Here is a 14,996-nt window from a genome sequence, read left to right as displayed (position 1 = left end):
TTCTCGGTTTCGCCGGTTGTTGGTTGGCTAATGTGTGTCAGTCGTGCGCATAATTACGGTTGCATTCCATGTGCAAACACACACACACACACTCATAACTGGGCCCTAAAAAGAAAGCAAGGAGAAAGCGCAGACATGCAAAGAAATGCACACACACACACACACACATACAGAACTAACTTTAATTGCATGTCGAGTGCTGGCAAATTGAACGCTTAATCATTTGAGCCGCATGCATGGGCTGCGATTAGTTTTTAATGCGGCTCGATTGCCATCTCGCCGACCAACATGATGGCTGACTAACTGACTTGACATTTTTGCCGGTCCTCGAAACGTAGCTTTTTGGAGCCACTAGGGCATAATTGATAGCTCCCATTCGCTTGCATTTCAATTAGATGCCCGGCATGCTTGCATTTCCAAGTGGCCTACATCAAAAACTGAGCCCTACACACTGCCAATAATTATTGGCACTCAAGAAATGATTTATACAGCCCTTCAAATAACATATTTCAAATTGCTAGAACTCAATTGTTAAATGATTACATAGTATTAGCATATAGCATAATGTATTTAAAGCCATCATAATGGCATCCAGCCCTTAAGCAGGGTATTACAAACTTTTGACTGACACTAATTGGTTGGCTGCGACCAGGTGTAGATGCCCTACATAAGCAATTTGCCCACTTAAAACCAAATAGAACCCCGTGCCAGTGCTTCGCCCCCCCCACCCTTTCCCTTAGAGCCTAAACAAATAGAGGGTATAAAATGAAACGAGATGGCTATATAGAAATTGAGCCAAACGTTGACACACATTCAAAACCAGCTTGTTAAGCCGCCGGACAAAAGTTGAGCCCAAAAACTTTGCCAACGATTGAGTTTTTGAGATCTGACTGCAATTATGACAAAAATCACAGACAAAGTGATTACAATTTGAAAGAGGAATTTTGTCTACATGGAAAACTGCCAAGACAAAATTTGTTAACAATTTTTAACAGGCAGAAGTTATATCGCCTAGCCTTTAGGAAATTAGTTAAACAGTTCAGAATTGTCTTATTTCAACTTGCAAGTATTTTGGGGCAAAAAACCCAGTTAATATTTACTGCGCACGTAATTTAAGCACATATATATTTTAGTCATAGTAAGCACCAGTATTTTATGTAGTTTTTCTTTCAACTTTTAACTCTAACCGCTTGCAGAGGCTTATTGGACTTAAGGGCCTGGAAATATGGACTGACCATTGAGCAAATGTGTAATGCTGCTGCACAGGGGCGTTGGGAATCGAATTGGCAGGGGGCTATGGCCACTACAACATCCTTGCAATGCCTGTCCCAGTCCACAGTCATAAATTTGTCGGCGCCATTTGCCTTCGGTGCCTGAAAATTAATTCATTATCGATTTTCGTTTCGTTTCATTTGCTCCGGCTCTGGATTCGTTTTTTTTTGTTTTTTTTTCGTTCTCTGGGATTCCCTGTAATTGGGAAGAAAGGGGTTATTGAACAAAAAGGATAACACGTACTTGTGTGGCTGAATATTTCGCACAAAAAGTATATGATTTATCTTTGAGTTTTGCATATTAAGCTTGTTACGTATTTTTTTGATTATTAATCTACTGTGTTAAATCACCAGTTATCAGTATTTAAGACATAGGGTACTAAAGGGTTGTAAATCTGTCGATTATTCCCATTTTGGTACAAGCCTTGTTGCCGTTCGGAGCCGGCTTAAATGTTGGCCATTAAAAGCAGGCTGAGCTGACCGGCTGAAATGATGACGACGATGGCGATGGGAATGCCTTCGAGTAGCATTATGAATGGATCATTTACAAAGTCAACACAATTAAAATACACGCCCATCCAGCGACCGCAGCGAAAACTGTTGGCGGGAAAAGCGGCGGGAAAGCGGTCGGGAAAAGCGCGCGAACGGGAAAACAGGAAATCGGCGGAAGATGCCAATGGGAAATACGAGCATTACGAAAAATAAAAAAACCCTTTTCAACTCCGCTGACAGAGCCAGACATCCGGAACCAGTCGGTCGCTGTAACCAGTAGCCAGCCAGGTAAATGAGCCTCTTGAGGGGAGGCGGAGGTGGTATGCAAATGCGGGACGGGAATGAAGGACGATTGCGAATATAAAATGTGAAATATTAATGGGGCTGTGGTGGCGTGGGGTGGAGCAACACAAATGCGCCAACATCGATTGATGTCCTTGCTTTTGGTCATTACCATATTTCAAAGGACAGCAAACATTGGGAAAACGAGCTTAGCCTTTTGTCATTGAGGTGTATTCGAAAGAAATGTCAAAAATAAATCGATTTTATAACGTTTCAAGAAACTGCTAATAGTAAGGATTGCTTACAAGTATGTTGAATATATATATTTACAAGATTGATGTCTGGCAAATCAAACTTATTTCAATTACGTTATGCTCATTCCTGGATAACTCGTCAAACTCAAGGATCTCAATGACATCATTATAATCATCATTACAGCGTGTGCAAAACTTTGCCCACCTCATCATCGCACAAGAGCTAACCTTTTATTTAATTTGCTGCGGCCAAAGTTCAAAGGTGAGCCTTCAGTGAGTGAGTTTGTGTGTGTGTTTGATAGCAGGTCGGTAGCAATCGAGGATAACCATTTATGTAAATGGACTTTGTGCGTTTCGGAATCGCTCCCGCGGTTAGTGCCGTAACCCCTGAACTTCTGAACCCTTGAACCTATCAACCCAACCACAAAAACGATGCATTGGCAGGGGTCGTTGGTGGCATTTGTTTAAATTTCCTTTGCGGTCGGTCGGGCTTTGTCTTCGCCTTCCGATGGGAAAACCTTTCAATAATGCATGCCGTCGTAGCGATTCGCCGACTCCATTATGTTGGGTAATTATCGAACTGAGACTTTGACCTTTCCCCCGCCAGTCCATTCATATTTTCTTGCAACCTGGAAATGAAGCTTTTAGCGCAACACAATTTAGCCGACTGAGTAGCGTGACTATTGAAATTAAATAAAAATATCTATGATCGATTATCAAATAAAACATAACTCGCAGACACGATCTTTTGACATGTTATTTTCAATATTTAAATTTTTGGCAAAATCCGTTTATTCGAATTTCGGTCATAAAATAATCAGTTTTTTTGCCATAACTTTTACAATAATTGTCTGAACATGGAATGTTATACGTCGATGAACTCGTAATTAAATTTCCAATCGAACTGTGTTCAAAAAGGGGAATGCTAATTTTTTGCCATTTTTTGCAAATTTTGATGATGCTACCCCTTAAAAAAAATGCAAAAATTGATCAAAAAATTAATTTTCCTAAATCCGTCAAAAAGTGACAGGGATGGTTAGATTTGGTAATTAGCTGATCAAAACAGTTTTTCTTTCATCTTTATGATCATTTTTGGCCAAGTTATGACTAAAATGCCCAATAAGAATATTTCAATTTTTGCCAAATTCCGTTTTTTCGCATTTCGGTCATAAAATAATCAGTTTTTTGGCCATAACTTTAAAAATAATTGTCTGAACATGGAATGTTATACGTCGATGAGCTCGCAATTAAATTTCCAATCGAACTGTGTTCAAAAATGGGAATGCTAATTTTTTTCCATTTTTTTCAAATTTTGATGATGTTACCCCTTACAAAAAATGCGAAAATTGACCAAAAATGGAACTTCCCAAAATCAGTCAAAAATTGATAGGGGTGGTTAGATTTGGTAATTAGCTACTCAAAACAGTTATTCTTTCCCCTTTATGATCATTTTTGGCCAAGTTATGATTAAAATGCCCATTTAAAATAATAAGTTTTTGCCAAAATCCGTTTTTTCGAATTTCGGTCATAAAATAATCAGTTTTTTTGCCATAACTTTTAAAATAATTGTCTGAACATGGAATGTTATACGTCGATGCGATCGCAATTAAATTTCCAATCGAACTGTGTTCAAAAATGGGAATGCTAATTTTTTTCCATTTTTTTCAAATTTTGATGATGTTACCCCTTACAAAAAATGCAAAAATTGACCAAAAAATTAATTTTCCTAAGTCCGTCAAAAAATGATACGGATCGTTAGTATTGGTAATTAGCTGCTCAAAACAGTTATTATTTTCTCTTTATGATCATTTTTACCCAAGTTATGATTAAAATGCTCATTAGAAATATTCACTTTTTGCCAAAATCAGAAAATGAAATTTCTCATTCGTTTAAAAAGTGATTGGGATTGTTAGAATTGGTAATTAACTGCTTATTACTGTTATTGTTTTGGTGTTATGGCAATACTTAGCCGAGTTATGATAAAAAACGTATTTATCAAATTTTTGCAAAGTCGTTCACCTGGTTAACCGGCCTTAAAGAATTTGTTTTTAGCCCATAGCATCGGAGCTTCATAAACTCCTACAAAATTGGTATACAGTATATTTACCCTAAATTGAGATCTCTAAGAAGTGTATCCATTTTCCAACAGATCATGAAACGCAAGTATTGTGGTCGAGGATTAAAGGGTTGCCTGCTATTTTATGAACAATTTGCATTCCCCTTTTGGCCAGCAATAAGCAACAATTTTCCAGGGAAACTCCTTGGGCCCGATGGCAGCAAATTGAGTTGCTCATTGAACTTCAACGTTAATTTATTTTTTCCTACGCCTGCTCCCCTCGCTCTCCCCACTCTTTTGTTTATTGTCATTTGATTTTTGAGCCGGAATTTTGCCCTTCGTTGCGCTCGAAAGTATTTTACCCCATTCCTCCATTCTGTTTGTTTAGCTTTTTCTACTTCAGCCATAAAACACAAAAACATACAGAAGAAAGCAGCAGAAAGTAGGAAAGTGGAGATAAAACAAAGGGACTAAATGTTGCCAGTTTATCACTTCATTGAGCGGCTTGTGGGTAGCGAAACGGTTGGTTAGATAAGTATATGAGTCAAGTGAGTTTGAGTTTGCTCCGTAGCATTGGCCCTGGCTTTAAGCTTACTTAGGTGACTTTACGTAATGTTCCATCAATCGTTAACTAGAAAATGTATTGAGGCTTTTGATTATACAACTAAATGGCATTGCAGTTCATTTCGAAAACGCACCTCCCTCTGCGCTTCTCATTAATTGACACTCCTACGTTTTGAGCTCTCCTCTGCGCTTCTCAATATTTTGTGTTACGCTTTAACAAGTTTCCTCAGCCACTTTGACTTTCGGAAGCGCGATTTTCCCCCAAATTTCCTACGCGAGGTGGCAAAAATTACACTTGGATCTGTGCTTCGAAGCGAACAATTTTTGAATGCTGCTGCTTTATTTTTCCTTTGATGGCCCACCGTTTTGCCACCTGTGCCCCAACTGCAACTGCATGTGTGTGTTTGTGCCAGCGGCAACATCTCTCGCCTGTCGCCGTGCATCAGAAGGAAAAAACTGGTAAAGAGCACCTGGTGCCGCATACCTTTGCTGTCTGAAGTTGGGTGAGAGGGCGGCCTAACAAGTATGAACAGCCAGGACATAAAATTTAAACAAGCTGCTGCAACAATCGTCTGCGTCCAGACCACTGCCTCTTCTCTGCACTTTTCCGTACTTTTTTTCGCAGCATTTCTTTCGTCGTGGCCTGTGGCTTTTCCTCTTGCAGGTTCATTTTCATAGGCGGACCGTTGAATTTTTGAAGCGTGTACGCGATTTTTATTTTTACTCCTCTTTTCTCAGTCTTTCCTTTTTTTTTGGAGCGGAAAAGGTCGGGCGGATGGAGTGAGGGGGCGTGGCCATATTGCCAGCACTTGGCGATGTGCTGCATGCGGCACATGCAAAACCACAAATGATAGCAAAGTTGAGCAGGGTGCGTGTGGCTGCCCCAGCGGCATCAGCAGCACCCCAATCACGATAGCAGATTCGGCGACTCGGAGGCGCCGGGCGGAACCAGAATCAGGATGAGGACCCAGACCCAGACCCAGACCAGGACCAGGACCAGGACGAGAACCAGGAGAAGAGTGCTCTGGCATTCGCCGTAGCTGTCGCACTTTCAGTAATGTGACACTTTGGGCCATGGCATGTGGCAGCTGCAACAACTGCGGCAACGGAGCTGCAGCAACAGCAAGAGCCACAACAACAACAACAACCGGAACCGGAACGAGCAACAACAGTGCCAGCTCTTTAGCCGAAAAGCTAAATACACGCTTTAAGCATGTAGATAGACAGCGAATTTTCTGAGGAAATGCATGTCTGAGCAAGCGGTTCGATCGATAAATCAAATCGCAAAGAAACTGAATCACTGAGAAATATGGTGTTATGGTGTTGCACAAAAGAAGCCATTTGTAATGCATTCACGCCACATATTCGATATACTGCTTATTTAAAAATCCATAAATTATTATGGGAAATATATATGCTGTCACAAGAACAACAGACCTAAGCGGTTATCTTGCCATTGCAGAGTCAGATGTATAAAAACCCTTAAGTGCCACGTTTCACTGTACCAAAAGCGTGCAGCAATTCCTATAAGTGCTCGCAAATTCAAGACTTCTTATTCTACTTGCTATTTGCCTTCATAAAGTGTCAATGGGAATGCAAGTGAGAGGGGCAGAGGGTGGAAGCCAGCGGGAATGAAGTCCAAACAATTTATATTAATCATACGCAATGTGGTGCCAAATTGTTCCGGGCATAGCCAGCACTTAAGGAGGTCCCACCATTGCTCCAGCTCCACAGCTCCACGGCTGCTCAGCTCCCATCTTCAGATCTGCTGCTCAGTGGCTTTATCTTGGTGGGTGCAGTGCAGCAGCAAGGAAAAGAGCGCAAGACGTTGATGACGACGACATTTGGAGCGATTCCCGGACAAAGTCAAGCTCTTAACGCATCCAGTCGCAGGACGAAGGATGCGAGAGTTGCAAAGTATGCGAGCGATAAAAGCGCCGGCTAAAATGGATGGTGTATTTTATCCCTAACGACCGGCATATAAAAATAAATCCCCAGCCGAATGCATAAAGGAATCGGATCCAAAGTGGGAGTGCCCAATTGGCCTATAATTTGTTAGGCATGAGTGCACTGAGCGAAATAGCTTGCTTAATGGCACAAGCCCTGTTTATGAAGACTGCTTAAATGGACTGCTTAAATCATCCCTAATGTGCCGCGCTTTATCGTAGTGTTTTACAGCTTATCACCCCACAATTCTTCGCAGTGCATTGCTGTCATATGAGACCTGGCATGCACTGCTGGGTAATTAAGCTGAGTGAGTATGGACAATTTCGGATGACAAGTGCATTGGGTTAGAAGGATTATTAATTGGCGGCCAGACAAGGGAGCACTTTGCACTCGATTAGTGTATGACAGATTGCATACACATGAGTGGAGTACCACTGGGTCGACTTCTCAGCACTTTGTGTCTTTAGCCGGGGAACAAGGACATAAAGGATCCTTTGCATAATGAAGGCGCTTTGCGTGTGCGTGTGTGTGTGTGGCTATTGTGGCATAAAGTTTCTGGCTTCCTGCGTCTTATGCCCAATTAAGCAGTCTGCAAAAGCACGTAGGATCGTATTCACATGCACGATTCATTGCTCATTTATGAAAACTTTATTAATATAAATGACCGTTTCAATTTAAATTTGGCTGGTCGCAGGAACTCGCACGCATGAAAAACGAATTGATTTCATTTGATATGCTCCCTGTTTTGACAGCACACAAATTGTGAATCAACAAATTATCTGTAATCCCTACCTCTTACTTAATAATAAACAAATGCTCAAATGAAAATTAGTTGGCCAGGCAAACAAATCAAATCAAAACGTTGAGTTATTAACGCTAAAGTATCGTTCACCACTGGGCAGAAATCCTGCAGTAAAATTTAATAGGTAATAAATAATCAGAGTTTTCCCAGAACTTTCGTAAATTCACACAACACAGTTGAAGGTTTAGAAGCCCTTAAAAGAGTTTTAAAATAAGAGTTTTTAAGACGTCTTCACATTTAGATAGATGTGCTTAGGCGGAATATATAAAATAGTAAACGTACTTACAACTCTTTAAAAAAACTCGAGCACTGCGAAACATTTTCCCATAAAATCCTACCAGTCGTAGACTTAATTAATGCATTTCTTATTAACCAACAAATGCCAATACGCAGGAGTTCCAGCAATCAAGGACACTCGGGTGTTTCAGGCCGATTGCGTTCTCTTGTTTAATATGATTAGACTCTTAATTGGTTCAATCAAAGTGTCTTCAGACTTAATTAAATGCCCCTCTCCGGGCGCCCTTCAAAACAAATCCCAATAATCGTCGGAATAATTACCTATCCATGCCAGCAAATACACACATGAGTCAGCTGGATTGACTGACTGGGAAAAGTTTTGCAAGGGGAACCAAAAGAAAAAAAAAACCCTTGATTATTTGAGTACTTAAACGTGTTTTTGTTAATGAGCTACGAAATAATTCATAAAAAGCCGAAAAGGCTGAGCACAAGCCCCTTTTAATTTCGCCTCTGGCCTGCGGCATTTGAAAATATTCCTGTGCGCTGAGATGCACGCGTATATATTTAATCTGTCTCCTTTGGCGGGGATTTCCCCTTCCGCCTGCGATTCACACAATGGAAAATGCTTTTATTTACTTTTGATTATCTGCTTATGGACAGCACGGAAAGAACAACAATGAGAGGCAGGGGAAAAATACGACAAAAAGCTGGCTCCCAGAAAAAACTTCTAGTTTATCCAAATGCAGCAGTTGCCATGAATTTAGTGGTAGTGAATTGCGCCAACAATAAAAGTTACCGCGAGTTGAAACTTTCACAGGAGGTAGGAATTGTTTCACGCTAATACATGAATATTTACCTAAATTAAAAGTCTGGCTTGCTATGGATTTACTGTTTTAAAATATCATTTACATAGCGTTTTATTTAATGATTTAATACATGTTCATCGCTGTTTCAAGGCACTTGAAAGTTTTCTTTACTAAGTTTCACTATAGTGCGATAATATTTAATGCTATTATAGTAAGAGAGTGGCTTCTACAGAACAAAGTAATACAAGTTTAAAGAGAAGGCCAGAAACAAACAAAAAGGCAAACAAACGGTTTATGGCCAGGCTTAGAAATGGACCATATGGACGTCGATGATGGCCAACAAACGAGGATGGTTTCCACAATTCACCTCTTCGAACTTTGCGAGCAAACCACTTTATGGGTTTTGGCCCTTTTCGTTTTTTTTTCTGTCTTTTTGTTTTTCCTGTCGACGCTGCCTGTCGCGGTTGTAAAATCAGCGAAATGTTAGCATTCAGCCAAAAATAAACAAAAGCATTTTTAGATAACAATCGCAAGGGTCGAGGGTAAAGATACTGAGTACTTTATAAGGCAGCTCTTTGTAATGAAACACGTTTGATGTGGTATTGTATTGTAGCAAATCCATGGATGTGCTATTAAATAACTGCATACAGTTTGATGAAAGGAATGAAATCAATAAAATCACACATGTTCGCTTTGTTTCTGTGGCCACCAGCGAGTCTACCCGAGAGTTTGGGATTTGCAGGGTACTACAAACAAAGCCGCACCTGCACCACACACATAGGACACACACACACACGTACTCCTGACATAAGCCACGTGGCACACCCACACTCTCTTATCGGGATATAATTTACGGCTAAACGGATGCAGCAAAGCAGCAATAGCAATAACAAAAGCAAAGGCATGTCAAAAGCAATAGGTTGCAAGTGTTACCTTTGGCCGGCGGCTATTTAAAGTGTAAACGCATCTCATCGGTATGATAAAGTGGCTAAACATCGATGGTGCAACAAGTTATGGCAGTCCCTTGCCACCGAAAGGTGACACATTCGAAAGTGCGGCACTTGCAATTATTGTATTGTATTACTATCGTGTGCCTGTGCGATTTAATTGCTTTTCAATGGATGAGGAATCACAGCGGTGCACTGCAGTGGGTCGGATGGCTAAGCATATTGACATGCGAAAATCTATAGCATACATTTGGGGTGGCCGTGGGCGACCCACACTGCGTATGAGCAACGCAATTGCTTGCCAGTCGGATTACTAATACGCAGTGTGAGCATTCTGGTTATTTGCGTGTGGCTCTCTTTCCCCCGCTCCCCCCCACACACACACACACACACATTTTGTGATTTCCACAAAATTACTTTTTGCAGTTACAAGTGGTATAAATAAATTTTACGTTTCGAAATGTTTGTCAGTGCGGTCAGTCTGCCTTTTTTCCCATTTTCCCCTTTTTCGCCCCCTCATTCGAAATGTTTGTGTGACTTTCGTGTAGCTGTTAAGTGGCAAAGCACACACACACAGACACACATGGGAACACAGTTAACTACATTTAAATTGCAATTTTCGCAAAGCAAACCAAACAGTTTGGACGACATATCATTGGATTTATCTCAGTTAGACATATATGCATGTGTGCCAATTGTAATATATATGCCTCCATTCGTAATTGACAATCTGATAGTGGCTCATATAACATGAAATTCTCTAAAGTGCTGCACAAGCGATTTAGATATCGTTAGCTTACCAATTTTTAGCAGGGAAATTATTTGGAAAATCTTTGATTGAAATGGAGCGCTTCAAATAAAGTTCATTGTCCACTAAGTTATCATGAACACGAAACTGTTCGGCTATTTGGCCAGCTCAAAAACCATTTAATATTGAAGTGTGCAGCTCGAGGGGATTTCAGTTTGTTTGCATACGGTGAAGGATCCAAATTGATGTGTTTATTCCATGACCAGAATAATATATTTAATAGCTCGCCAAATAATCAACTAGTTCGAAAATTGCTTAGGTCGTGAGTAGAAACTGGGAATTATTTTAGTATTTGTATTATACACATATAAATTCAAACATGTGTTATTGTGGTTTTAATTAAATTGATCTAAGAAATTAAGCTCAATGAATTTTAATATTTTCTATCAAATTCCCTAACTTTGCTAATTGTTAAATGAATTTGCCTGATTTAAATCGGTTCATGGATATGTAAATTAGTCTCTTACTTATTGGCAACACAAAACAGCCTTATAATTTAATTTAGTTACCTTTGTCTTTTGTTTATTTAGTGTGTAATTTGTGCCGTTGCATTACCACAACGTCCAATCGAAAATAATTGCTAAATGCTCCCTAGCTGTTGAGAAATACAAAGTGGTTGATTCAATTATCCACACGCCGCTGCCATTATAGCCGATTTCCCCTTTCACTTATGGCCAAGTTTTCCAATCAAATTAAATGTACTTGCGGCTAAAAGCTTGAAACTGCCGCAGCCAAACACTCAATTGTTTTGTGACCACTTTGAGCACTCAAATTGCTTTTCTGGCTGCATCTCTCTGTGGAGAATTGGCAGGCTAATTTTCATTTTCCAGCTGCGACAGCGGAAGCGAAAGTGATTGAGTCGCCAGTCGAATTCCCAAGTGGTCAGCTCACCAGATAAAGATGAAGAATCACCCCAGGAAAAAGTATCCGCACAAACACTCACCATTCACATAGGCGGTAAAGTCAAAATCCTTGTCCGGTCGCCCTGCGCCATCATCTTCCATCTCCGATGGCTGATCCTTTACCGCTTTCGGCGCGGAAATGGCGTCATTTCCGGCTGCCAGGGTTACCACCACTAGACTCAAACCCAAAATCAGAGCCGCCAGTGACATTGTCTTGGAGCATTTGGGCCTGCGACTGCGACTGCGGTAGCGGCGGCAATGCGCCGCCATGCCGCCCACTAATTGCACTCACACGGAAGCGGAAATAACGCGCGGTTCGCCGGTGGGAATACTGTACTCGAACAGGACCTCCTTTCCCAACGACAACAACTGCAGGAAAACACTGTCAAAAACACAAAAAACAAACACCAAACACAATCGAGCCGGCAAAGCCTCCGCAATTTGTGAGTTCTGTTGTGTTTCAGTTCAATTCAATTCAGTTCAGCTTACTACGCGTAATTCGCAAGCCGGCCACGAAGGATATTCTCGGTTTTTCGGTTGCCGTTTCCAGCCGATGTCGTCGGTAGTAGCCGCAAGGAGCTGCTGCCTGGCCAACGTGCGAGGCGCAATTGAGCCACCAAATGCGCTGCCATACACTCATATAGCCTTGTCAGTCGACAGTTGCCAACTTGCAACATGCCGCACGTACCCGTCAGGAGCCGAACTTCTGTTTTGGTGAATGGGGTTCGCCATCGGCGAAATCCGAGTCCTATTACGAGTTCGACTTCGAGTCCTGTGTGTCGCCCGACGCCTGCGCCTTTCGGAAAATCTGAAATCACAATATCCGAAGCGGCGAATGGGGGCACAAGGTGCGCGGCAGTTGCAGTTGCAGTTGCAGTTGCCAGAAGTCAGTTGCAGTTCATTTGCTTGGCTACGTGAGGCAAGTTTTCGGGCGGCGCTGCTTTTCCAAGGGGTGTAGGGCTGCTCCCTCGAAAATGGGGGCTAATGGATAATGGTTAATAGCCTTTGGCAATCCCTGGTGTTTTCCAAAATCGCTTTTAGTGGACAGAAGCCGCAACTGTTGCTGCTCGATTTCGCTGCCGATCAATTGATGTAGCCTGTGGTTGCTTTGATAACTGAAATGAGATTATGAAAAGGTGGTTAATTTGGTATACTTAAGAAGTAAAAAAAATAAATCATTTATTTAAGCATCTAAGCAAAAATACTATAAATAATAAAATATAAAAATCATTTAATACTATCAAAAGGACAATTACAAATGGAATTAATACAAATTTAGCTGTTGCTCGTACCAAATTTAATACTAAGCCCTGTTTTGTTTTTTAAATTGACTGTATTCGGTTTTTTCAATTTGTTTTTTTTTTTCCAATTTTTGATTTGTTTTGGGCCGTAATATTTGAAGAGCACCTCGTCAAAATGAGCGTTGTGTGCAGCTGCTGCACTTGCCGCTACTGGCATTGCTGCAGCTAGTTGCTGGTTTAAGCAGCAGCAGCAACTGTTGCAGCGGTGTGAACTATGACCTGTGGCCCGCGGATCAGGAAGAGTTGGACATGATTGCCACTGCCGTTACTGCTGCTGCTGCTGCTGCCATTTGGGCCACGATTACGGGCTTACGGACTGATGTTGCTGCTGGGCTTAACTGTTGCTGTTGCCGGCGGATCCTGTGCGTCGATTTGCATCGCAATTGCAATTGCAATTTCGCAATTTTCTCAATTCGTATTCAGTAGTTGGCATTCGGCACCGCCCCGACCCGCCCCGCCACGCCCCGCCGCCTTTTCTTCCGTTCTTAATTAAAACATTTTGCAGTTGATTTGCGCGGCTGTGTGGCAATTTGATTAGCGTTCGCCCCTTTTGGGAGTTTGGGCGTCTGTATTTGTATCTGTATCTGTATCTGCAGCTGCGTTAACAACTCATCGACGACGCACAAATATCCACGAAATATTCGTAAATATCCCAGCATATTGAAGCTTAAAAAATGCTGCACTTTTTTAAATGCCAGAGAGAAGGCGGCATCACTGCAAAATAACAGGGAGTACGCAAAGGTAGATCTGTCTGTCCTTGGGATATTGATAGCGAACAGCAATTTCATGCTGCAAATTATTGAATCAATCGCTGGACTGCGAAAGCATTGCATTTTTTTTTGCACCTACGGCTGCTATTACAAATGGGAAACAAATTTTGACAAGAAATCTATATTTACGAATTTATTTTGCATAGTAACTTGACTACAAATTCATGTAGCTAAAAAATAACCGCCGCTAACGAAGGCTATTCTTTTTAAATGGATTTAGGGATAATAGTTAGTCAGTTATCGTATATGTGATATCAAATTTTGCAAAAAATGGCTAAATAAAATATAATTCCAACTTTTGAATACAGATGTTTGGAAATTTAATAACGAACCCAACGAGGTATGATATTCCATTCTTGGACAATTATTTTAAAAGTTATGGCAAAAAAAAATGATTATTTTATGGGCGAAATTCGAAAAATTGGATTTTGGTAAAAATTGAAATATTTTAAATGGGCATTTTAGTCATATCTTGGCCAAAAATGATCATAAAGATGAAAGAATAACTGTGTTGAGCAGCTAATTACCAAATCTAACCACCCCTATCACTTTTTGATGGATTTTGGGAAATTAATTTTTTTGTCAATTTTCGCATTTTTTGTAAGGGGTAACATCATCAAAATTTGGAAAAAATGGCAAAAAAAATACAATTCCAACTTTTGAATGCAGTTTGATTGGAAATTTAATTACGAGCTCAACGAAGTATGATATTCCATTATTGGACAATTATTTCCAAAGTAGTGGCCAAAAAATTGATTATTTTATGACCGAAATTCGAAAAAACGGATTTAGGCAAAAATTGAAATATTTTAAATGGGCATTTTAGTCATATCTTGGCCAAAAATGATCACAAAGATGAAAGAAAAACTGTTTTGAGTAGCTAATTACCAAATCTAACCACGCATATCACTTTTTGACCGATTTTGGGAAATTCATTTTTCGGCCAATTTTCGCATTTTTTGTAAGGGGTAACATCATCAAAATTTGCAAAAAATGGCAAAAAAATTAGCATTCCCATTTTTGGACACAGCTCGATTGGAAATTTAATTACGAGTCCAACGAGGTATGACATTCCATATTTAGACAATTATTTTAAAAGTTGTGGCCAAAAAACTGCTTATTTTAAGGTGGAAAATTGTAAAAACTGCTTTTGCTTTTTGGAATTTGTTCATAACTAAGCCAAAAATGAGCACATGGACTTTTGACCCAAACTCGATTATGGATTCGATTGAATAACGAACTCAACAAAAGTATTGTTAAAATATAGAAATTTCCAAAATGGACGGATGATCAAAATTACATAAATACTTAAGGAAAATCATGAATTAAAGCACAAATTTCCCAAATAATACAGCAAAAGTTGAGTCGCCTTATACGTAGTAATATATAATATTACAAAATGATGTGCATTGTTTACTGTTGGCACCAATGGACAAGCGCAAAAACAGAAGACCTGCCAGAAGCAGAAGCTGTTCTAATTAAATTGGCCAGCTTTTTGGGACGAGCAGCCGTTGGCACCTCATTTTCATTGTTATATCAGTACGCATTATTATAAGT

General features: G+C 40.3%; 1 protein-coding gene across 1 annotated transcript in view; it reads right to left on the bottom strand.

Moving 5' to 3' along the window:
* LOC6551577 (LIM domain-containing protein A) overlaps window positions 1-11,987 on the bottom strand; it is a 35,560-nt gene extending 23,573 nt beyond the window's left edge. Inside the window, exon 1 of the mRNA XM_001977228.3 lies at window positions 11,410-11,987. Coding sequence (XP_001977264.2) covers window positions 11,410-11,638 — 229 coding nt within the window. The 5' untranslated portion in view covers window positions 11,639-11,987. The remainder of the gene's footprint in view (window positions 1-11,409) is intronic.
* Window positions 11,988-14,996: the final 3,009 nt, after the last annotated feature.

Source organism: Drosophila erecta, unplaced genomic scaffold, assembly GCF_003286155.1.
Source record: "Drosophila erecta strain 14021-0224.00,06,07 unplaced genomic scaffold, DereRS2 tig00000152-arrow-arrow-pilon, whole genome shotgun sequence".
NCBI classification, from domain to species: domain Eukaryota; kingdom Metazoa; phylum Arthropoda; class Insecta; order Diptera; family Drosophilidae; genus Drosophila; species Drosophila erecta.
The sequence above is the reverse complement of the archived record's forward strand: the minus strand, read 5'-3'. Positions and strand labels throughout refer to the sequence as shown.